General features: G+C 42.3%; 1 protein-coding gene across 6 annotated transcripts in view; it reads left to right on the top strand.

Annotated features, from left to right (window-relative positions):
* SEC31B (SEC31 homolog B, COPII component) overlaps positions 1-18,375 on the top strand; it is a 360,793-nt gene extending 342,418 nt beyond the window's left edge. For all 6 annotated transcript variants that reach the window (XM_077454443.1, XM_077454445.1, XM_077454444.1 and 3 more), the window contains one exon: positions 11,689-18,375. In XM_077454443.1, coding sequence (XP_077310569.1) covers positions 11,689-11,868 — 180 coding nt within the window. In that variant the 3' untranslated portion in view covers positions 11,869-18,375. The remainder of the gene's footprint in view (positions 1-11,688) is intronic.
* Positions 18,376-19,150: the final 775 nt, after the last annotated feature.

Raw genomic sequence — 19,150 nt, 5'->3', positions numbered from 1 at the left:
AAACTCGCCTTCTTTTTCCTCCGTTGTAGTCGTTTCCCCCCTCTGCACCCTCTCTTAGATCCTGGCCTCTTTTTTTGGTATATGGATCCTCGCAAAAATCCTGATTTCTAAAATTACTATTGGGTGGATTGTATGTGGATGGTGTATAGGCATTATTTCTAATTTCATTGTCTCTCTGATCCCTTAATGGAGAGAACCTGTTATATGTAGAAATTGGAGCTACATTATGATTTTGAGACCCCACATAATAAGAATTCGGGGGGGGCACGTCTAGGTGACGGAGAGTAATATGATGTCTCATTGTAATCTCTAAGATGGTAATCATCGCGGTTGAAGAGACGTCCTCGATTGGACCCCCTTCCACCTCTTTTCCCCCGATGATTACCTCTCCCCCTCCGTGGCTTATTGGGAGCCTATACTCAACATAACAAAGAAAGGGGGAGAACATTTTGGGACTTAAAATGAGGCAAGGAGTGGGTAGTTTCATCTGCCTCCATCCTGTTTTATATACATATATATATATATATATATATATATATATATATATATATATATTATATAATATATATATATTATATAATATATATATATATATATATATATATATATATATACACACACAGGGGTTGACAAATTTGCTTGGAATCTAGGAGCCAGCTAAAAGTTAGGAGCCAGGTCCGTGACAGCGATCTGGACCTGTCCCTGGCCTGACATGGAGACGAGTGAGGGGAAGATAGTGCAGCCCCCCCCCCCCCCCCCCCCACCTGTCTCCAAGTCATTGCCCATAGCTCTTAGAGGGACATTTTATTTGTTTTATTTTTTTTCAAATGACGATTTTTTTTTAAATTGCGTTTTAGTGTAAATATGAGATGTGAGGTCTCTCTGACCCCGGATCTCATATATGAGGACCTGTCATGCTTTTTTCTATTACAAGGGATTTTTACATTCCTTGTAATAGGAATAAAAGTGACACACATTTTTTTTTTTAAAAGAACAGTGAAAAAAATAAAAGTTAAAATAAGAAAAAAAAAAAAATTTTAAACGCGCCCTGTCCCGCCAAGCTTGTGTGCAGAAGCGAACGCATATATGAAAGCGTTGTTCAAACCACAAATGTGAGGTATCGCTGCGATCGGTAGAGTAAGAGCAATAATTCTAGCCCTAGACCTTCTCTGTAACTCAAAAGGTGCAACCTGTAGAATTTATTCAACGTCGCCTATGGAGATTTTAAAGGGTGAAAGCTTGTCGCCATTCCATGAGCGGGCGCAATTTGGAAGCGTGACATGTTGGGTATCGATTTACTTGGCATAACATCTTTCACAATATAAAAAAAAATTGGGCTAACTTTACTGTTGTCTTTTTTTTTTTTTTTTTTTATTAAATAAATAATTTTTCCCCAAAAAAGTGTGCTTGTAAGTCCGCTGTGAAAATACGGTGTGACAGACAGTATTGCAATGACCACCATTTTATTCTCTAGGGTGTTAGAATAAAAAAAAAAAAATATATATATATATATATATATAATATAATATAATGTTCAGGGGTTCTGAGTAAAGGCTCCATTAACATTGCTGGTTGTCATTCCAACGGCCACCACCAGAGGGCGCCAGATTCCAGAAGGAACCATAGGATCACAGAAGGCCTCAAAGCTGGGGGCTCAATTACCGGCCGGCGGCGGCGTGGCCCGACGCGATCACGCCGGGGGGGGGGGGGTCCACGGAGATAGGATACCCCCAGCTGTGCTGCCCCAGGCGCCAGGTCGCCAATTCTAGTCACCCGGGTTTTGTCGAGCCCTGTGTGTATATGTGTGTGTATATATATATATATATATATATATATATATATATATATATATATATATATATATATATATATATATATATATATACAGTGGTGTGAAAAAGTGTTTGCCCCCTTCCTCATTTCCTGTTCCTTTGCATGTTTGTCACACTTAAGTGTTTCGGAACATCAAACCAATTTAAACAATAGTCAAGGACAACACAAGTAAACACAAAATGCAATTTGTAAATGAAGGTGTTTATTATTAAAGGTGAAAAAAAATCCAAACCATCATGGCCCTGTGTGAAAAGTGATTGCCCCCCTTGTTAAAACATACTATAACTGTGGTTGTCCACACCTGAGTTCAATTTCTCTAGCCACACCCAGGCCTGATTATTGCCACACCTGTTCACAATCAAGGCATCACTTAAATAGGAGCTGCTTGACACAGTAAGGTCCACCAGAAGATCCTTAAAAGCTACACATCATGCCGAGACCCAAAGAAATTCAGGAACAATTGAGAAAGAAAGTAATTGAGATCTATCAGTCTGGAAAGGGTTATAAAGCCATTTCCAAAGCTTTGGGAATCCAGCGAACCACAGTGAGAGCCATTATCCACAAATGGCGAAGACATGGAACAGTGGTGAACCTTCCCAGGAGTGGCCGGCTGCCCAAAATTACCCCAAGAGCGCAGCGACGACTCATCCAAGAGGTCACAAAAGACCCCACAACAACGTCCAAGGAACTGCAGGCCTCACTTGCCTCAGTTAAGGTCAGCGTTCATGCCTCCACCATCAGGAAAAGACTGGGCAAAAATGGCCTGCATGGCAGAGTTCAAGGAGAAAACCACTGCTGAGCAAAAAGAACATCAAAGCTCGTCTCAATTTCTCCACAACACATCTTGATGATCCCCAAGACTTTTGGGACAACATTCTGTGGACCGATGAGACAAAAGTGGAACTCTTTGGAAGGTGCATGTCCAAGTATATCTGGCGTAGAAGGAACACTGCATTTCATAAAAAGAACATTATACCAACAGTAAAATATGGTGGTGGTAGTGTGATGGTCTGGGGCTGTTTTGCTGCTTCAGGACCTGGAAGACTTGCCGTGATAAAAGGAACTATGAATTCTGCTGTCTACCAAGAGATCCTGAAGGAGAATGTCCGACCATCTGGTCGTGTACTCAAGCTGAAACGAACTTGGGTTCTGCAGCAGGACAATGATCCTAAACACACCAGCAAGTCCACCACCGAATTGCTGAAGAAAAACAAAATTAAGACTTTGGAGTGGCCTAGCCAAAGTCCTAACCTGAATCCTATTGAGATGTTGTGGTATGACCTTAAAAAGGCCGTTCATACTCGAAAACCCTCTAATGTAACTGAATTAGGACAATTCTGCAAAGATGAGTGGGCCAAAATTCCTCCAGGACCCTGTAAAAGCCTCATTGCACGTTATCGCAAACGCTTGGTTGCAGTTGTTGCTGCTAAGGGTGGCCCAACCAGTTATTAGGTTTAGGGGGCAATCACTTTTTCACACAGGGCCATGATGGTTTGGATTTTTTTTCACCTTTTAATAATAAACACCTTCATTTACAAATTGCATTTTGTGTTTACTTGTGTTGTCCTTGACTATTGTTTAAATTGGTTTGATGTTCCGAAACACTTAAGTGTGACAAACATGCAAAGGAACAGGAAATGAGGAAGGGGGCAAACACTTTTTCACACCACTGTATATATTTGAGACAAAGGAATTGGTTGGGACTTTATATGAAGCACGGCTAAGAAAATAAGAATATGCAATCACATGTTAGTGGATTTCAAGGAGATATACATTGAATAAGAGAGATAACATGATAGAAATGGTCCCTTAACAATTTATTATACATAACGACATGCTTCACAAACGATTTAATGATAATAGATACATTAGTTTATAGTGGTAAAACTGTTCCAATTCATAATGAACATATGTTAATGATTGTAATAATTGATGATGACATTTATTTTATTGAATCTCAGAATCACATGATTGCGTTGATGTAGCATAAGCTGGGGCTCTACGCGTTTTGTGGAAATGTACACTCGTCAGGAGAAGTTACATTAGAGTAAATCTATAATAGGACAAATAATTGCAGAATGAACAGATGTTTGACACAAGGGGAAAGCTGGGCAGAGGAGGGATGAAATATTCCCAAGTGCTCTTACCTACATATGAATTGGATATATAATTTAATCATGTTCACAAAAACAGACCTCCCACGGGAGCTGAGGCTGCAAATCCGTGGCCACACTGAGGCCAAAGGACACGATATAAGAAACATCGGTGGTGGTGTATTCCCCAATTCGCAATTAGGTATTGGTACAGAATGTGTGACAATTCCAGTTGGTATACTGTAAAAGAGAACATTGTGTAAACATTTTTATATATAGAACTGCCCTTGGGCAGATAAAGGACCTTATAATAGTGTTAAATGGGCAGGGGAAAGGTAAACATACTATATATTACATCCCCCATACCCAAACAAGGAAAGATGTGAACATGGGGAGGTAATGAATAAACCCAGCGAGTGAACCACAAACCAATAGAATGTTACCTTAAAGAGGAAGTAAACCCTTATGAGTTTACTTCCTCTTTGATTCCCTGCAAAGGTAAAGCATAATGAACTACTATGCATCGCATAGTAGTCCATTATGTGTCACTTACCAGACACAGGAGCCAGCGAAATCACCGCTGTCCCCTGTAGTCCAGAGCATCCATCTTCTCAGTGGGTATCGTGGCACCGCCGCTGTCATTCAGCGAAGCCGCAATGACGTCACTCCCACCACTCGTGGCATATCCCCGTTGACAGAGGCGCGCTCAGTGCGCATGCGCCGTAGACAGCGGTGCCTGTCTTTCGCCAAATATCTCCTAAACCGTGTAGGTTTAGGAGATATTTCTTGGACCTACAGGTAAGCCTTAATCTAGGCTTATCTGTAGGTCAAAGTGGTTTGTAAGGGTTTACAACCACTTTAAATCTCAAAGAAATTCGTGACAGCTAGTGTGTTGGGGTCTGGGAGTGAATAAAGTGTGCTCCACCCATGTGCATTCGTTATAGCCACAGGCAGCCACGGTATGCCACCAACGTCAAGCTTACATTTCATCCCTCCCACTGGAATTGTCACACATTCTGTATCAATACCTAATTGCTAATTGGGTAATATTTCAACCCTCCTCTGCCCTGCTTTTCCGCTTGTGTCAAACATCTGTACATTCTGCAATTCTTTGTCCTGTTATAGATTTACCCTCCTGACCAGTAGACATCTCTACGAAACGCATAGAGCCCCAGCCTTATGCTACATGAATGCAATCCTGTGATAATATTATGAATGTTATCATAAATTATTACCATCATTAACATATGTATGTTCATTATGAATTGGAACAATTTTACCACTATATACTAATGTACAGTGCCTTGCGAAAGTATTCGTCCCCCTTGAACTTTTCAACCTTTTGCCACATTTCAGGCTTCAAACATAAAGATATAAAATTGTTATTTTTTGTGAAGAATCGCCAACAAGTGGGACACAATTGTGAAGTGGAACGAAATCTATTGGATTTTTGAAACTTTGTTAACTAATAAAAAAATGAAAAGGGGGGCGTGCAAAATTATTCGGCCCCCTTGCGTTAATACTTTGTAGAGCCACTTTTTGCTGCGATTACAGCTGCAAGTTGCTTGGGGTATGTCTCTATCAGTTTTGCACATTGAGAGACTGAAATTCTTGCCCATTCTTCCTTGCAAAACAGCTCGAGCTCAGTGAGGTTGGATGGAGAGCATTTGGGAACAGCCGTTTTCACCTCTTTACACAGATTCTCGATTGGATTCAGGTCTGGACTTTGACTTGGCCATTCTAACACCTGGATACGTTTATTTGTGAACAATTCCTTTGTAGATTTTTCTGTATGTTTGGGATCATTGTCTTGTTGGAAGTTAATTCTCCGTCCCAGTTTCAGGTCTTTTGCAGACTCCAACAGGTTTTCATCCAGAATGGTCCTGTATTTGGCTGCATCCATCTTCCCCTCAATTTTAACCATCTTCCTTGTCCCTGCTGAAGAAAAGCAGGCCCAAACCATGATGCTGCCACCACCATGTTTGACAGTGGGGATGGTGTGTTGATGGTGATGAGCTGTTTTGCTTTTACGCCAAACATATCGTTTTGTATTGTGGGCAAAAAGTTCGATTTTGGTTTCATCTGACCAGAGCACCTTCTTCCACATGTTTCGTGTGTCTCCCAGGTGCCATGTGGCAAACTTTAGAGGAGACTTTTTATGGATATCTTTGAGAAATGGCTTTCTTCTCTCCACACTTCCATAAAGGCCAGATTTGTGCAGTGTACGACTGATTGTTGTCCTATGGACAGACTCTCCCACCTCAGCTGTAGTTCTCTGCAGTTCATCCAGAGTGATCATGGGCCTCTTGGCTGCATCTCTGATCAGTCTTCTCCTTGTCTGAGCTGAAAGTTTAGAGGGACGGCCAGGTCTTGGTAGATTTGCAGTGATCTGATACTCCTTCCATTTCAAAATGATCGCTTGCACAGTGCTCTTTGGGATGTTTTTTTTAAATCGAAAAGCAAACTTTATTGAAAAAAGAAGGAAACAGAGAAGATTACATACATAGTAGGCATACATACGGTACATCTAGTAACAAGGGCCGATCTGGCCAAAGCAGTGTTGCATACATGAGTGCTTTGGGTTAGCTGTGCTGTATAGGGTTCAGACACCCATCATAGGTAGAGTCGGCATAGAGCTAAGTTGTGTCAACCAGGGGAGGGGGAGCAGACAAAGAAAGAAAGAATGGGGGAAGGGGAAGGGGACATAATAAAAGTAGGCCCATGAGGTGGAGGAAGCTCAGAAAGGGAAAAGCAGAGGGGGGAGGGGGGCAAGGGATCAATATAACAACATTTCAAGTACATGTCTCCCCATCCCCCAACCATCTACCCCAGATCTGCTCGTATTTAAGTGGACATCCTCTATGCGTATAGATCAATTTCTTATACGGGAGGGTTTCATTAACCTTTCTTCCAGCATTGGGCCGTGGGGGGGGGCCTGCATCCAGCCACGAGCAATCGTGTTTCTCGCCAGGAACAGCTTTTCATGCAAAAAGGTGCAGAGGGATTTGTCGGCGTCTAATTCTGGCAATAGACCAAGCAGGCACAGCTTTGGGTCAAGGCTAGCAGGAGAGCCCATCTGGTCATGGAGAAAGCGAATTACCTGTATCCAGTATGTTTGGATAACTGGGCAGGACCATATGAGGTGATAGAAGGAGCCTGGAGCATGGTCGCATAAGCGGCATCCTGGGTTATATGTGGGTTTGAACCGTGCTATCTTCTGGGGGGTCAGGTATGTCCTATGGATAATGTACAGCTGTGTGAGGCGGTCCGACAGCCTAGGGGAGACTCTCTTCACATCCCCCAAGACTTCATCCCACTCCTCATCCTCAATTATTCCAACATCCACCTCCCATCTGGCCTTAGCAGCATAAGCCAATGCCCCGGTGCCTGGGAGACGGATGGTGGAGTAAAGGGTAGAGATCAACTTGGTTGGCTCAGCACCTGTGATTATATCCACTATAGGGGGGACTGTCAGGGTGGGGTTGGAACCGGCAAATTGAGTCTGTATCGCGTGTCGGAGCTGTAAATATCTGAAGAAGAGGTGGTTAGGGAGTGTGAATTCTTCCTTTAGCGTTTGAAAGGATTTAAGCCCAGTGTTAGTCATAATTTGGTGCATGTACAGGATCCCATAACGTGTCAAAGCTGCGGGGTCCGGAACGGACAGCAGTTCGGGCAAATGAGTGTTGAACCAGAGAGGAGTGTAACAATGAACCTGTGGGGTCCCAAGTTTTTTAAGGGCCGTCCGCCATACCCTCCGGTGGTGCGTCAGCATGCCTTCTTTGTGATGGGGGGAACATCTTGACAATGGGGCCCTAAGGACTGACTGAAGTGGGGTGTGGGCAGGGTCGTCAGGGCGTTTACAAAGTAATGTCTGGTATCTTGGTAGCTCGCTCTTGTCAAAGTGATAAAAATGGGACAACTGGGAGGCAAGATAATAATCCTGGAAATCTGGAAGAGCAGCCCCTCCCATTGTCACTGGGTTCTTCAGAATTCTCCAAGACAATTTGTGTCTGCTGTGACCCCATATAAATGAATTAAGAATTGATTCAATCGTCTTGAAAAATTTTTGTGGTATATACAGGGGTGCATGCCACACCAAATAAAGTATCTTGGGCAGGAGTATCATTTTGACCAGATTGATGCGTCCCATAACACCCTGAGGTAGTCTGGCCCAGGTTTGTGTCTTGTTCTTGATCAGGGTGCAAAGGGGATCAATGTTAAGGGGTACATAGTCTGTCAGCAATCTGGTGACCTGCACTCCTAAATACTTGACCACTGAAACCCTAGGGAGATTTAGAGGAGGGGACGTGGGTACAGGGGGGAAATGATCAAGCGGAAGGATCTGGGATTTAGACCAGTTGATACTCAGACCCGAATGACTACCAATACAGTCTATGGTGTGAAGGGCTGCAAGAAGGGAGGGACCTGAGTCAGCTAAGTAGAGGAGTGCATTGTCAGCATACATCCCGATCTTTTCTTCAAGATTCCCTATCCTAAGGCCACGAATTCTGGTGTCTGCGCGAACCATAATAGCCAGTGGTTCCACAGCCAACGCATACAGCATGGGAGAAAGGGGGCAACCTTGTCGAGTCCCTCTCTCCAGCGGGAACTGATCAGAGAGCCAACCGTTCACAAACACCTTGCTCTCGGGGATTGATACAGGAGTTGGACCCATCGAATAAAGTTGAGGCCAAGTCCAAATCCCGAGAGGCACTCTCACAGGTAGTTCCACTCCACGGAGTCGAAGGCCTTGGCAGCATCCAAGGCCACCATGACCCACGAGCTGACTTCGTCATGGGATCCCTGGATGTTCATAAGTAAGCGGCGGATATTCATGGCAGTGTTTTTTCCTGGCATAAAGCCAGTCTGGTCAGGGTGGATCAGTGAGAGGATGACCTGATTAAGGAGGGAGGGAAGAATCTTGGCCAGTATTTTAATGTCGACCTGTAGTAGGGAATGGGTCTATATGATTCCGGATAGTTTGGGTCCTTCCCGGGCTTGGAAATTACTACTATTTGTGCTTCTCTCATGGAGGGGGGTAGGATTCCCGTGTCAAATATGGATTCATATAGGTTATGGAGTTTAGGGGTCAAAATTTCAGAGTAGGTGGCATAGAATTCAAGCGGTAGGCCGTCCAGTCCTGGTGCCTTAGAAGTGGCCAGAGAGGAGATAGCCTCGGAAATATCCTCCTCAGTAATAGGGGCCTCTAAAAGGTCACATTGGGCGTCTGTCAATTTGGGAAATGTAATTCTCACTAGGTAGTCTCTGGTGTCTTGGGGAGTATGAGTGACCCGGGTGGCGTAGAGTGCTCGATAAAACCTCGCAAATTCCTCCACCACCTGTTGTGGATCAGTAATACCATTCCCCTGGGTGTCTATCAGTGATACCACAACTGGGGGACGGGAATCTAAGTGGGCGAGGTAAGCAAGTAGTTTGCCCGATCTTTCTCCATACTCAAATATCCTTTGCCTACAGAAAAAGATGCGCTGCTTGGCCTTTTCCGTATGCAGTTGGGAGACCTGTCGTAGCTGAAGCTTAAGATTAGTAGCTGCGTCAGGCGAGGGGTCTCTGTGAAACTCATCCTCCAGTCTTTGCAGGTGGTCTGTAGCCTGTTGGACAACAAGTTTTGACAACCGCTTAAGTCTGTTAATACATGTGGTGAGTAGGGAGCGGGCGTAAAGCTTAAATGTGTCCCAAACTATGTTGTGTGTAGCGGAGTCCCTGTTAACTGTAAAATAGTGTTGCAATTCCGTAGGGATGTTGTCTTCTTGCTTCTGCAAGGCGGTTAGCCAAAATGGGTTCAGCCGCCAAGTGGGAGAGGGAGAGGCCTTTAGGAGCCGCATCGTAATCCAGTAGGGGGCGTGATCTGAGAGAATTCTCCCAGTTTTGGGTGTCGGGGTCTGTGAGATGAGGATGAAGTCAATTCGGGACATTGTGTTATGGCTGGCTGAGAAGCACGAATATGCTTTAGCCTGCGGATGCTTATGGCGCTCCTTGGGATGTTTAAAGCTTGGGAAATCTTTTTGTATCCAAATCCGGCTTTAAACTTCTCCACAACAGTATTACGGACCTGCCTGGTGTGTTCCTTGGTCTTCATGATGCTCTCTGCGCTTTCAACAGAATCCTGAGACTATCACAGAGCAGGTGCATTTATACAGAGACTTGATTACACACAGGTGGATTCTATTTATCACCATCAGTCATTTAGGACAACATTGGATCATTCAGAGATCCTCGCTGAACTTCTGGAGTGAGTTTGCTGCACTGAAAGTAAAGGGGCCGAATAATTTTGCACGCACCACTTTTCACTTTTTGATTTGCTCAAAAAGTTTAAATTATCCAATAGATTTCGTTCCACTTCACAATTGTGTCCCACTTGTTGGTGATTCTTCACAAAAAATTTAAATTTTATATCTTTATGTTTGAAGCCTGAAATGTGGCAAAAGGTTGAAAATTTCAAGGGGGCCGAATACTTTCGCAAGGCACTGTATCTATTACTATTAGATTGTGAATCATGTCATTATTATGTATAATAAATTGTTAATATGATAGAAATAAATAGCACCTTATCTCTTTTATTCAGTGTATATCTCCTTGAAATCCACTAACACGTGATTGCATATTTTTATTTTCTTAAGCCGTGCTTCGTATAACGCCCCAACCAATTCCTTTGTTTGAATTTATATATACTGAACATTACTCGGGTCTTTACACACAGTTTTTGGCCCCTTGCCAAATTATGATGCCCATGTGCAAGGAACCTACAGTATCTGCTGCAGTTAATAATGTGCTTAGGTTAGCTCTCCACAGAACTATCATCAAATGGCTGGTGACATAGCCGATCAGCTGAAACTGAAGATCAGATGGAGGTTAAAATGGCAACTTCCTTGGCTGTAAAGGATATAAGAGTTTAGTTCAGATGGCAGCCTTGCAAATCTGAGCTACAGATGTATGGTGCTGAAAAGCCCAGGAAGCAATAACATATCTGTTAAAGTTTGCCCTAACAGGGAAGGGAGGAGCTCTATCCTTCACACTATAGGCTTAATAACACCTACCAATGTTGCTTCAGATGTGGATATGGCATTGTATGGCCTCAGCCAGTGCTGCTCTGCCCACGTCCCCCCCCCCCCCCCCCGACATGTTTTGTTCCACCTACTGAGCCATGGTCCCACTTTCTGAATACCACCTGTTATCTTCCAGTTTTTATCGGCACTTTCAAGTCTACATATGCACTACATCTAGTCAGTGCAGGGAAGTTTCCTTAGGATGCTTTGTAGCAGAACATAGGGAGGAACAATATTCTGGTTAAGCTGGAAGGAAGAACCTAATACCTTCATGAGAAAAGACGCTGTGGACTTAAGACATCCCTGTACACTGACATTAACAATGGTGGTCTAGACCAGTGATGGCGAACCTTGGCACCCCAGATGTTTTGGAACTACATTTCCCATGATGCTCAACTACACTGCAGAGTGCATGGGCATCATGGGAAATGTAGTTCCAAAACATCTGGAGTGCCAAGGTTTGCCATCACTGTTCTAGACCAATCTATTTGACTCTATATGCCTTTATTTTAGCAAAACAGGTCTGGCAACTCAGCACAGAGTGAAATAGTGATGTTTTTTGGTAGTGCAGCCTGATGCCTGTTTCTCAATGACATGCCATGGTGCCCACATGTTTAGTTTAGATTAAATGTAAAGGGGGGATAGTCTTTCTTATGATGCTAATATGTATGTTTAATTCTTTCTTTTCTCCCTTTCAGCTCTCTCCGCATATCCTGGCTGGACTGCATGAAATCGCCCATTGTGTGGAAAGCCAAAATTACCAGCAAGGTCTTGTTGTTCACGCACAGGTTGTCAACAGCAGCAACTTCAGTGAAGTCTCCAGTTTTATGCCCGTTTTAAAAGTCCTTATGACTATTGCCAGCAAGTTGGGCATGTAGAACCAGAAAGTCTTATGGACATGATTGGGTTACACATCTGTGGCACAGGTGCAGCTCTTTTCATACCTGTGCTCATATACATACATGTGTGCTGTGCACTGCATACTTCTGCAGCTTCATAAAGATGCCCCTTTTTTTTTTTTCTTTTCTTTTTTTCCTTTTTCTTTTTTTTTTCTTTTCAAGGCCGAACAAGGAACCAATGCAGAGCTATCCTAAATCAAGGATCACCTTGCATATCAGCCATAACAGTTGTGCCTTGTTTGTGCCATTACCACATAAGGCTTTACATTGAATTGTAAAAAGGAACATACATTAAAGGCCACCATCATCACAATACAATCTTTTTACCCCTTTCCTCTGATGTGTGGTGTAAAACTAAAGGATATTTGAATGCTAAAGGATATTTAAAGAAGTAAATAGTTACTCAACAGCTGTTTTTTCCCTAACATTATAGAGGGCTTTTGTTTGGTTTAAGTTCTTGGTGTGGCTTAAGCTAGCTATAAGCATTATTATCTTAGAACTCCACCAGAAACTGCTTAGCTAAGTGAAAAAGATGATGGGGCAGTCCCTTTGCATAGATCTGGAACTCTAAGGTTCTTCTTGTAGTCCATTTCCTTTTGTAACTCATCCTGGCATTAACTGTCAGTACTATGCCAGCCCAATTCACTACAGTGTGTTATTCTATTATACAGTAGAGAGTAGACTGCCAGGGAGCATCACAGAGGAGCTGCAGGGGTCAACAATATACACAGCGTGCCCCCTGAAATAAATTTTCTTATTGAAGAGCATCTGCTTACAATTTAATATTGGTGGGGGAAGCTGTGCCTCAGCAGAAGCAGGGTCCTTGTATTTTTTTTTTTAATTATTATTATTTGCTGCTTAAAAACCTATGACCAGCGGTGTGAAGAACTTTTTTTTTTTTTTTTTATTGTCTTATTTAATAAGGTGTGGTTGTTCTATTAAAAAAATGCTCAGGTATAGTGTTCTTTGTTTAAATTATTGGTGTTATTTATCATATGTTTATAAAAGCACAATATACTGAATAAACAGACAATGAAAAGGGTGTGCAGTGGATATCAGGCTTGCAGTGTTTGAGGCACCAAATATTTCAGTTTGCATTTACTTACACTATTGCTGGGGGTTTGGTACTAGTATGAGTGGACTGCATTTAAATAGTGGGAACAATTGACACATGTGAGTTCTGTTTATTTATATTTTACTTTACATTTTATTTTTGAATGTTTGCATGTTTGCATTAATGCTCCTAAAATAACAGAAAAAATAGCTGTTCTGTAACTGTTCATTTGCAATCATTGGAAACAAGCCTTTAGGTTTATTCTCTTGTAACAGACATTTGGACAATACACGGATCATTTTAAGAATTAAAGGTTAGACGCCTAGATGTGATATTTCGATTGTAGGTTCAGTGACGGGATGAATCGTCTTATGGCTTTTTCTTTTACCTTGGGAACATCACAATATTGTTGCTGGTTCTACTCCCACCCGTCTTGGAGGGTGTTCTATTTTCTTGCTTAATTTTTTTTTCCTAAATGCAAAAGAAAGGGTGGGACTACTCCATTGTGGTCACAGCAGGTGTGATGCCCAGAAACCCCAAGGCAGAGATCTCCCCAAGAGAGATTAAACCATTAGGTGATTAACCTCTACAGTGGCTATCAATATTAAAGTGGTGTTCCACACACACAAAAAAAAAAAAAAGATTAAAATTCCTATAATGTAAAAAAAAAAAAATTGGATTTTTTTTTTTTTTTTAATTCACCTCTAAATGCCCGTTGCTAGGGGGTCCCTCGTAGTCTGCCTCCTTCAGTGCCTGGGCTGGTGACATCACTTCCCCTTGGTGAAGGAAGGGCTCAGCTCTGCCCCCTCCCTCCTGTCAGTCATCTGGGACACGTGACAGGTCCCAGATGACTATGCGTCCAATCGCGGCGCCGTTCGCGCACGCTTCACAGCCGTGTGCCCACATTTGCAATGCCGGTAGTGCCGAGCGGAGGGGGGGGGGAACGAGCAGGGCTTAGCTCCCTCGCATCGCTGGACCCTGGGACGGGTAAGTGTCCAATTATTAAAAGTCAGCAGCTGCAGTATTTGTAGCTGCTGACTTTTATTTAATTTTTTTAAGGGGAACTCCTCTTTAAGTTATTCATTTTGGTTGGGCTGACACTTAAAGTACTCTGGAGCTTGCTTTGCTGCCAGTCCGGTGCATCCTCGTTCATTGTTTTAGGTCCGATTACAGCCCAAGTTTTAGGCTGGATTCAGACCTGAAACTGACCAAAAGACGCACAGGGCTTCTGTGCAAATCGTACCGGAGCCACTGCAGAAATATGTGAACCGTCTCCATAGAAAGCCAGTCACAATCTTCTGTGCGGATTGGATGCGGAGAAACCCTCATCCAATTCACACTAGTGTGAACCCAGCCTTAATGTTCCCATTCTTCACTGTGTCATTCAGATTAGTATTTTGAAGGTTTATAGCAGGGATATGCAATTAGCGGACCTCCAGCTGTTGCAGAACTACAAGTCCCATGAGGCATAGCAAGACTCTGACAGCCACAACAATGACACGCAGAGGCATGATGGGACTTGTAGTTTTGCAACAGCAGGAGGTCCGCTAATTGCATATCCCTGGTTTATAGGATGGGATTTATCGAGAATGTGGTGGGAGCATTACCACCCCATTGTAAACGCAGCCCGCATGAGTCAGAGAATTACATTTTTTTTCTGATTGCAAAAACACAGGAAAGCAAACATTGTGCTTTTTGTTTTGTATGTTTATCGTTGAATTTCAGATAATGATACTATTGGGAAACGTGTTGGTTAAAGCGGCATTAAACTCCACTAGACAAAATTTCTAAACAAGCCTACAGGAGTAAAATGCCATAATATACTAGTATTCAATGTGACAGACTTACCTGTCAAAATAAGCCTTCCAGTGCTGTGCTGTCAGTGCTTGGGGCTCCCAATGTCATTGACTTGTAATATTGACACCATCGGACCCAATTTTCCAACATGTTGGAAATATTTCCCGACCAACTGGGCCGGTCGGGCGTAATCCGATCATGTGTATAGCATTTTGATCGGACCAAGTGCCACGCATGCTCAGATCAAATTCCTACATCAAAGCTATTGGCTACTAGCCTGAATGTAGTCCCATTGTAACGAAATTACGCCATCACGTTCTGAAAGATCGGATTTTTTGCCAACTTGGCCCCACCGTGTGTATGCAACAGTTTCGGACACAATCCGTCGGACTAAATCCGACGGACAAAATCTGACGGATTTGGTTGGCAAAATCTCCGACCGTGTGTACGTGGGCTTAGAATTGCTGTCACTGATTAGATGTTGAAGAATATCAGAGCCTGCCTCATTTCCTGGTTGGAGGGTTTCAAGCATTATCTAGCCCTTTGCTCCCCAGCCTGTTTTTCATCCACCACTTTCATTTATTGTATTTCAGTTCTGTCAATTATGGGTACTAATAATGCAGCCTGCCTAGAAATGCGTATACACCCAGACTGACTTGCACTCATCAAGAAATGTAGACGTTTGCATAATGTTTCCCAAGAGCCAGTTACTGGTTACATCAGGGCTAAGCACTTTTAGACGAGTACTGATATTCTATGTACAGCACCCTGAACTCTGTCCCTCCCACCAGCCAATGATCTTCATGTATTGCATAGAGAAGCACAAAAATGAAATCTAAAATAAAGTATGTAATGAACATAGGTTTTATTGATCAAATTGATAAGAATATTGTTGCATGGGGAAAGGAGAAACCAAGGGTGGCAAAATATAAGCCAACTAAACTTTTTAGCTTTATTTTTCTTTACACAGGTTTGGTCTGGTTAAACCTGCTCTAATTTTTATTAACCAGTGTTGGTCTGTTAAACTGTGTTATAGAGCAATAAATTATCAGTTGTTGGCAAATCTGTGTGTTCAGGCACCAATTGTTCACTGTTGTGTGGGTAACAGGCTGCAGATTTATAGAGACTGAATTTAAGGCAAGCCAAAGATGATTTGATTTTCTTTCTTTCTTTCCTCAACGGGTGGAAGAAAAGAAAATCACTAGATTTCCCCATCAACACAGTCATTGTTGATGGGGGGTGGGGCCCAATTATTACTGCTAGCAGCTATAGCAGTCGGCAATAATTGTATGTAAAAAATCTGGCAGGCTGGTTATACCCAAGTCAATGGATCGATTTGGGTACAACTAGCCTACACATAGATGGTTTGAATCTGGGCTGGTCCCTGCTTCCCTGCAAGATTCGACCCATCGATGGTCGGCTTAATTTAAAATTAAATGAATGTATCAAAGCTTGTAAGATATTTTAGAGATTGGATTTAGATCTGCCAAAGTTAAAGTGGCCCTATTATTATTATTATTATTATTATTCAGGATTTATATAGCGCCAACAGTTTGAGCAGGGTTTTACAACACTGAAGACAGAAGGTTTTTTGTCTTAATGCATTAAGATAAACATTCTCTGTGCAATACTTTCCTGAGCCCCATCTCAATTCAGCGATGTTGCATGAGGTTCTCGGCTGTCTGGGACTCTCCCTCCTCATTGGCTGAGACAGCAATGGGCGCCTTTGGCTTAAAGTCAGTGAGTCAATTAGGGGAGAGAGCGGATGGGGCAGACCCCCAGCTCTGTGTTTAAATGGACACACAAAGCATCGGCTCGGGTGCCCCGATAGCAAGCTGGTTGCTGTGGGGGCAAGAGGGAAGGGTCAGGAGTGCCGGCAGGGGACCCAAGAAGAGAGCCAGGGCTGCTCTGTGCAAAACCACTGCCCAGAGCAGGCAAGTATAACATGTTTGTTTTTAAACAAAAAAAATAAACAAAATCAAGACTTTAATATCACTTTAAAATGTAAATGATTCTGACCACATTATGAAGTAGAGAATGGGAATTATGATCTTCGTTTTTTTATTCCTGCAGCTTCACTGTCTTGTTTTTCAGCTTGGTAAAATCTGGTTGATTGGAGTTGCTTCTCATATTGCTATTTTCATTTCCTTGTGTTGACTCTATTAACATTATTTAATAACCTAAAAAGTACAGTAACCTACAGCAAATGTGAATTCATATTAGGTTGACAATACATGGGTTGATCAAGCTGCCCAATGCATAAGGCTGACTTATTTACAACAAATTTCACCATTTGCTATTATGACCATAGCTGACAGATGGATATGTTTGGCACATACATTTTCCCAATCAGAAAAGGTGCAGTAGAAATGGTCAGTGGAAGGCCAAATATACAGTATGTGGGGACACTACCCTAGGAGAAGTGCATCTTCTACTCTAGACATTAAATATATGAGTTGCAGTTGTCATTCTCGATTATCAGAGTAGATTCTAACATTGAGCAGTTTTCTGCAAGTAAGATAAAAATACACTCTGTACATAAAACTGCTAAAATGTATGTGGTTGCCTCAGGCAACACTGCCATGCTATTAAAGTCCTCATTGTGCTTATGAATGGGTTTCCTGCTTAACCAATAAACTTATCCTGAACTACATGTATGCTTTTACTCTGTGCCCTTGTGGCTATGAAGGGATTAACTCCAGCAGGCTCGCAGTCAATGCAAATACTTGAAAATCCTTCTAACATGCTCATAGATGGGGATTACCTGGATTTGTCATGGTAGGTCAGTGCAGGCCAAGGAACCAGTTTCAGACCAAAGGCAATAAACCTTCCTCAGTGTATATTTCTATTAGATGTCATTTAACTTCTAGTTAACCAATACTGGGTTACATCCGAATCTACACCCCTCTTTTTACACCAAATCCTTGCCCCAGGTTTACCCACCTAGTTGCAAAATGTGTACGTTTTATGTACCAGTGAAGGTTGGTGCTATGGTGAGTTCAATTGTATTTATATATATATTTTTTAAGAGACTTGTTCTTACAGAAAACCAGGAGGCTGTCATTGCTAACACCTCTAAAAATACTGAGCTATCCTGCTGATACAGTGGTTTTAATGGTTTCTACCACACTTCCTTACAAGTATGCAGATTAATAGTTGTGACTCATTTTCATCTTTTTCCAGGTCAATAATGAAATCTAAGACAGCCAGGTAAGGCTGCCTTTCCACTAGTGCGACTTTTCATGTGACTTGGGACTGCAAAGTCGCATGACAAGTCATACCCCATGATTTCCAATGAGTACTGTTCATACCTATGCGACTTCAAATTAGTCCCTGCATTACTTTGGTCCAACTTTGATACGACTTGAGGTCCATAGACCTCAAGAATACACAGGCATTGCTTCAAGTCACATCAAAATCGCATGACTTTCAAGGTCGCAATAGTGGAAATCTAAGCTAACTGGTATTATTTAGAAGTAAATTAGCAATGGCAGTTCCTGTGTTTCTCAGTACAGGTTTCGTTTAATTTTCCTGAGCTAAGTGCCTCATTTGTGAACCTTTACTTATACATCAAGCTTTTTTGAGCACGTGTATAATTGTTCAATAAAAATATGGTGTACTTTTGATTTGGTAAATTTTGCTTTTCCTAAATGTTTTATTGTTTTATTATTTGCCTAAATGTATTATTTAGCTTGTGGAAACAATACGTATTCCTTACCACTCATCTACATGACCCACATATACTGTAAACAAATCTCTATCTTTGAAGCCTTTGGATAGGCAATACTATCACCAGCAATATGTATAGATTCTGTTTTGAGAAAGGGGCTGTTGAAATATAATTAGAATTGAATCAATTGTGTCAGATTAAATAAAATCTAGTAGGTTGTCGTAAGATGTTTGCCCACTGTCGAGCAGGGGGGTCTCAGGGCAGGTGTTTTATGTTACAAAGGGTGAACGTCTCCTTTAAACACTTGTTTAGGTTTGATCAAACTTGGTGTTTAACGTTAAGGCCCCTTTCACATGGAGCGGATCTGCTGGACGGACTCAGCTCAGAGGGGGATCACTCCATTGATCTCCATTTTCCGATGAAAAGCTCTCATCGGTCTTTTGCTGGCCGAAATTCTGATCGTGTGTGCTTGGCATAAGACCAAAAAAGAACAAATTTGAGAGGTTTGCTTTGCTGTCAATTGTATGCTCTCCCACAGAGTTCCTGAAGAGTTGATTTTGGTTCATCAACAGGCAAAAGTATTCAATGAGAAAAACAGTGGCCTCCATGCCAGAAAACCAGATCCTGCTAGGCCGTTAGAACATGAGAATAAAATAATTCTTAGATTGGTAATGGATTGAATCATCTTCACTCAGACCGATCTGTTGTCTCTTATGGTATACTGATTATACCAAAACTGT

This window comes from Lithobates pipiens, unplaced genomic scaffold (assembly GCF_037356315.1).
Source record: "Lithobates pipiens isolate NorthernLeopardFrog02 unplaced genomic scaffold, aLitPip1_a1.2 Scaffold_25, whole genome shotgun sequence".
NCBI classification, from domain to species: domain Eukaryota; kingdom Metazoa; phylum Chordata; class Amphibia; order Anura; family Ranidae; genus Lithobates; species Lithobates pipiens.
This window is presented reverse-complemented; position numbering and strand designations above follow the sequence as displayed.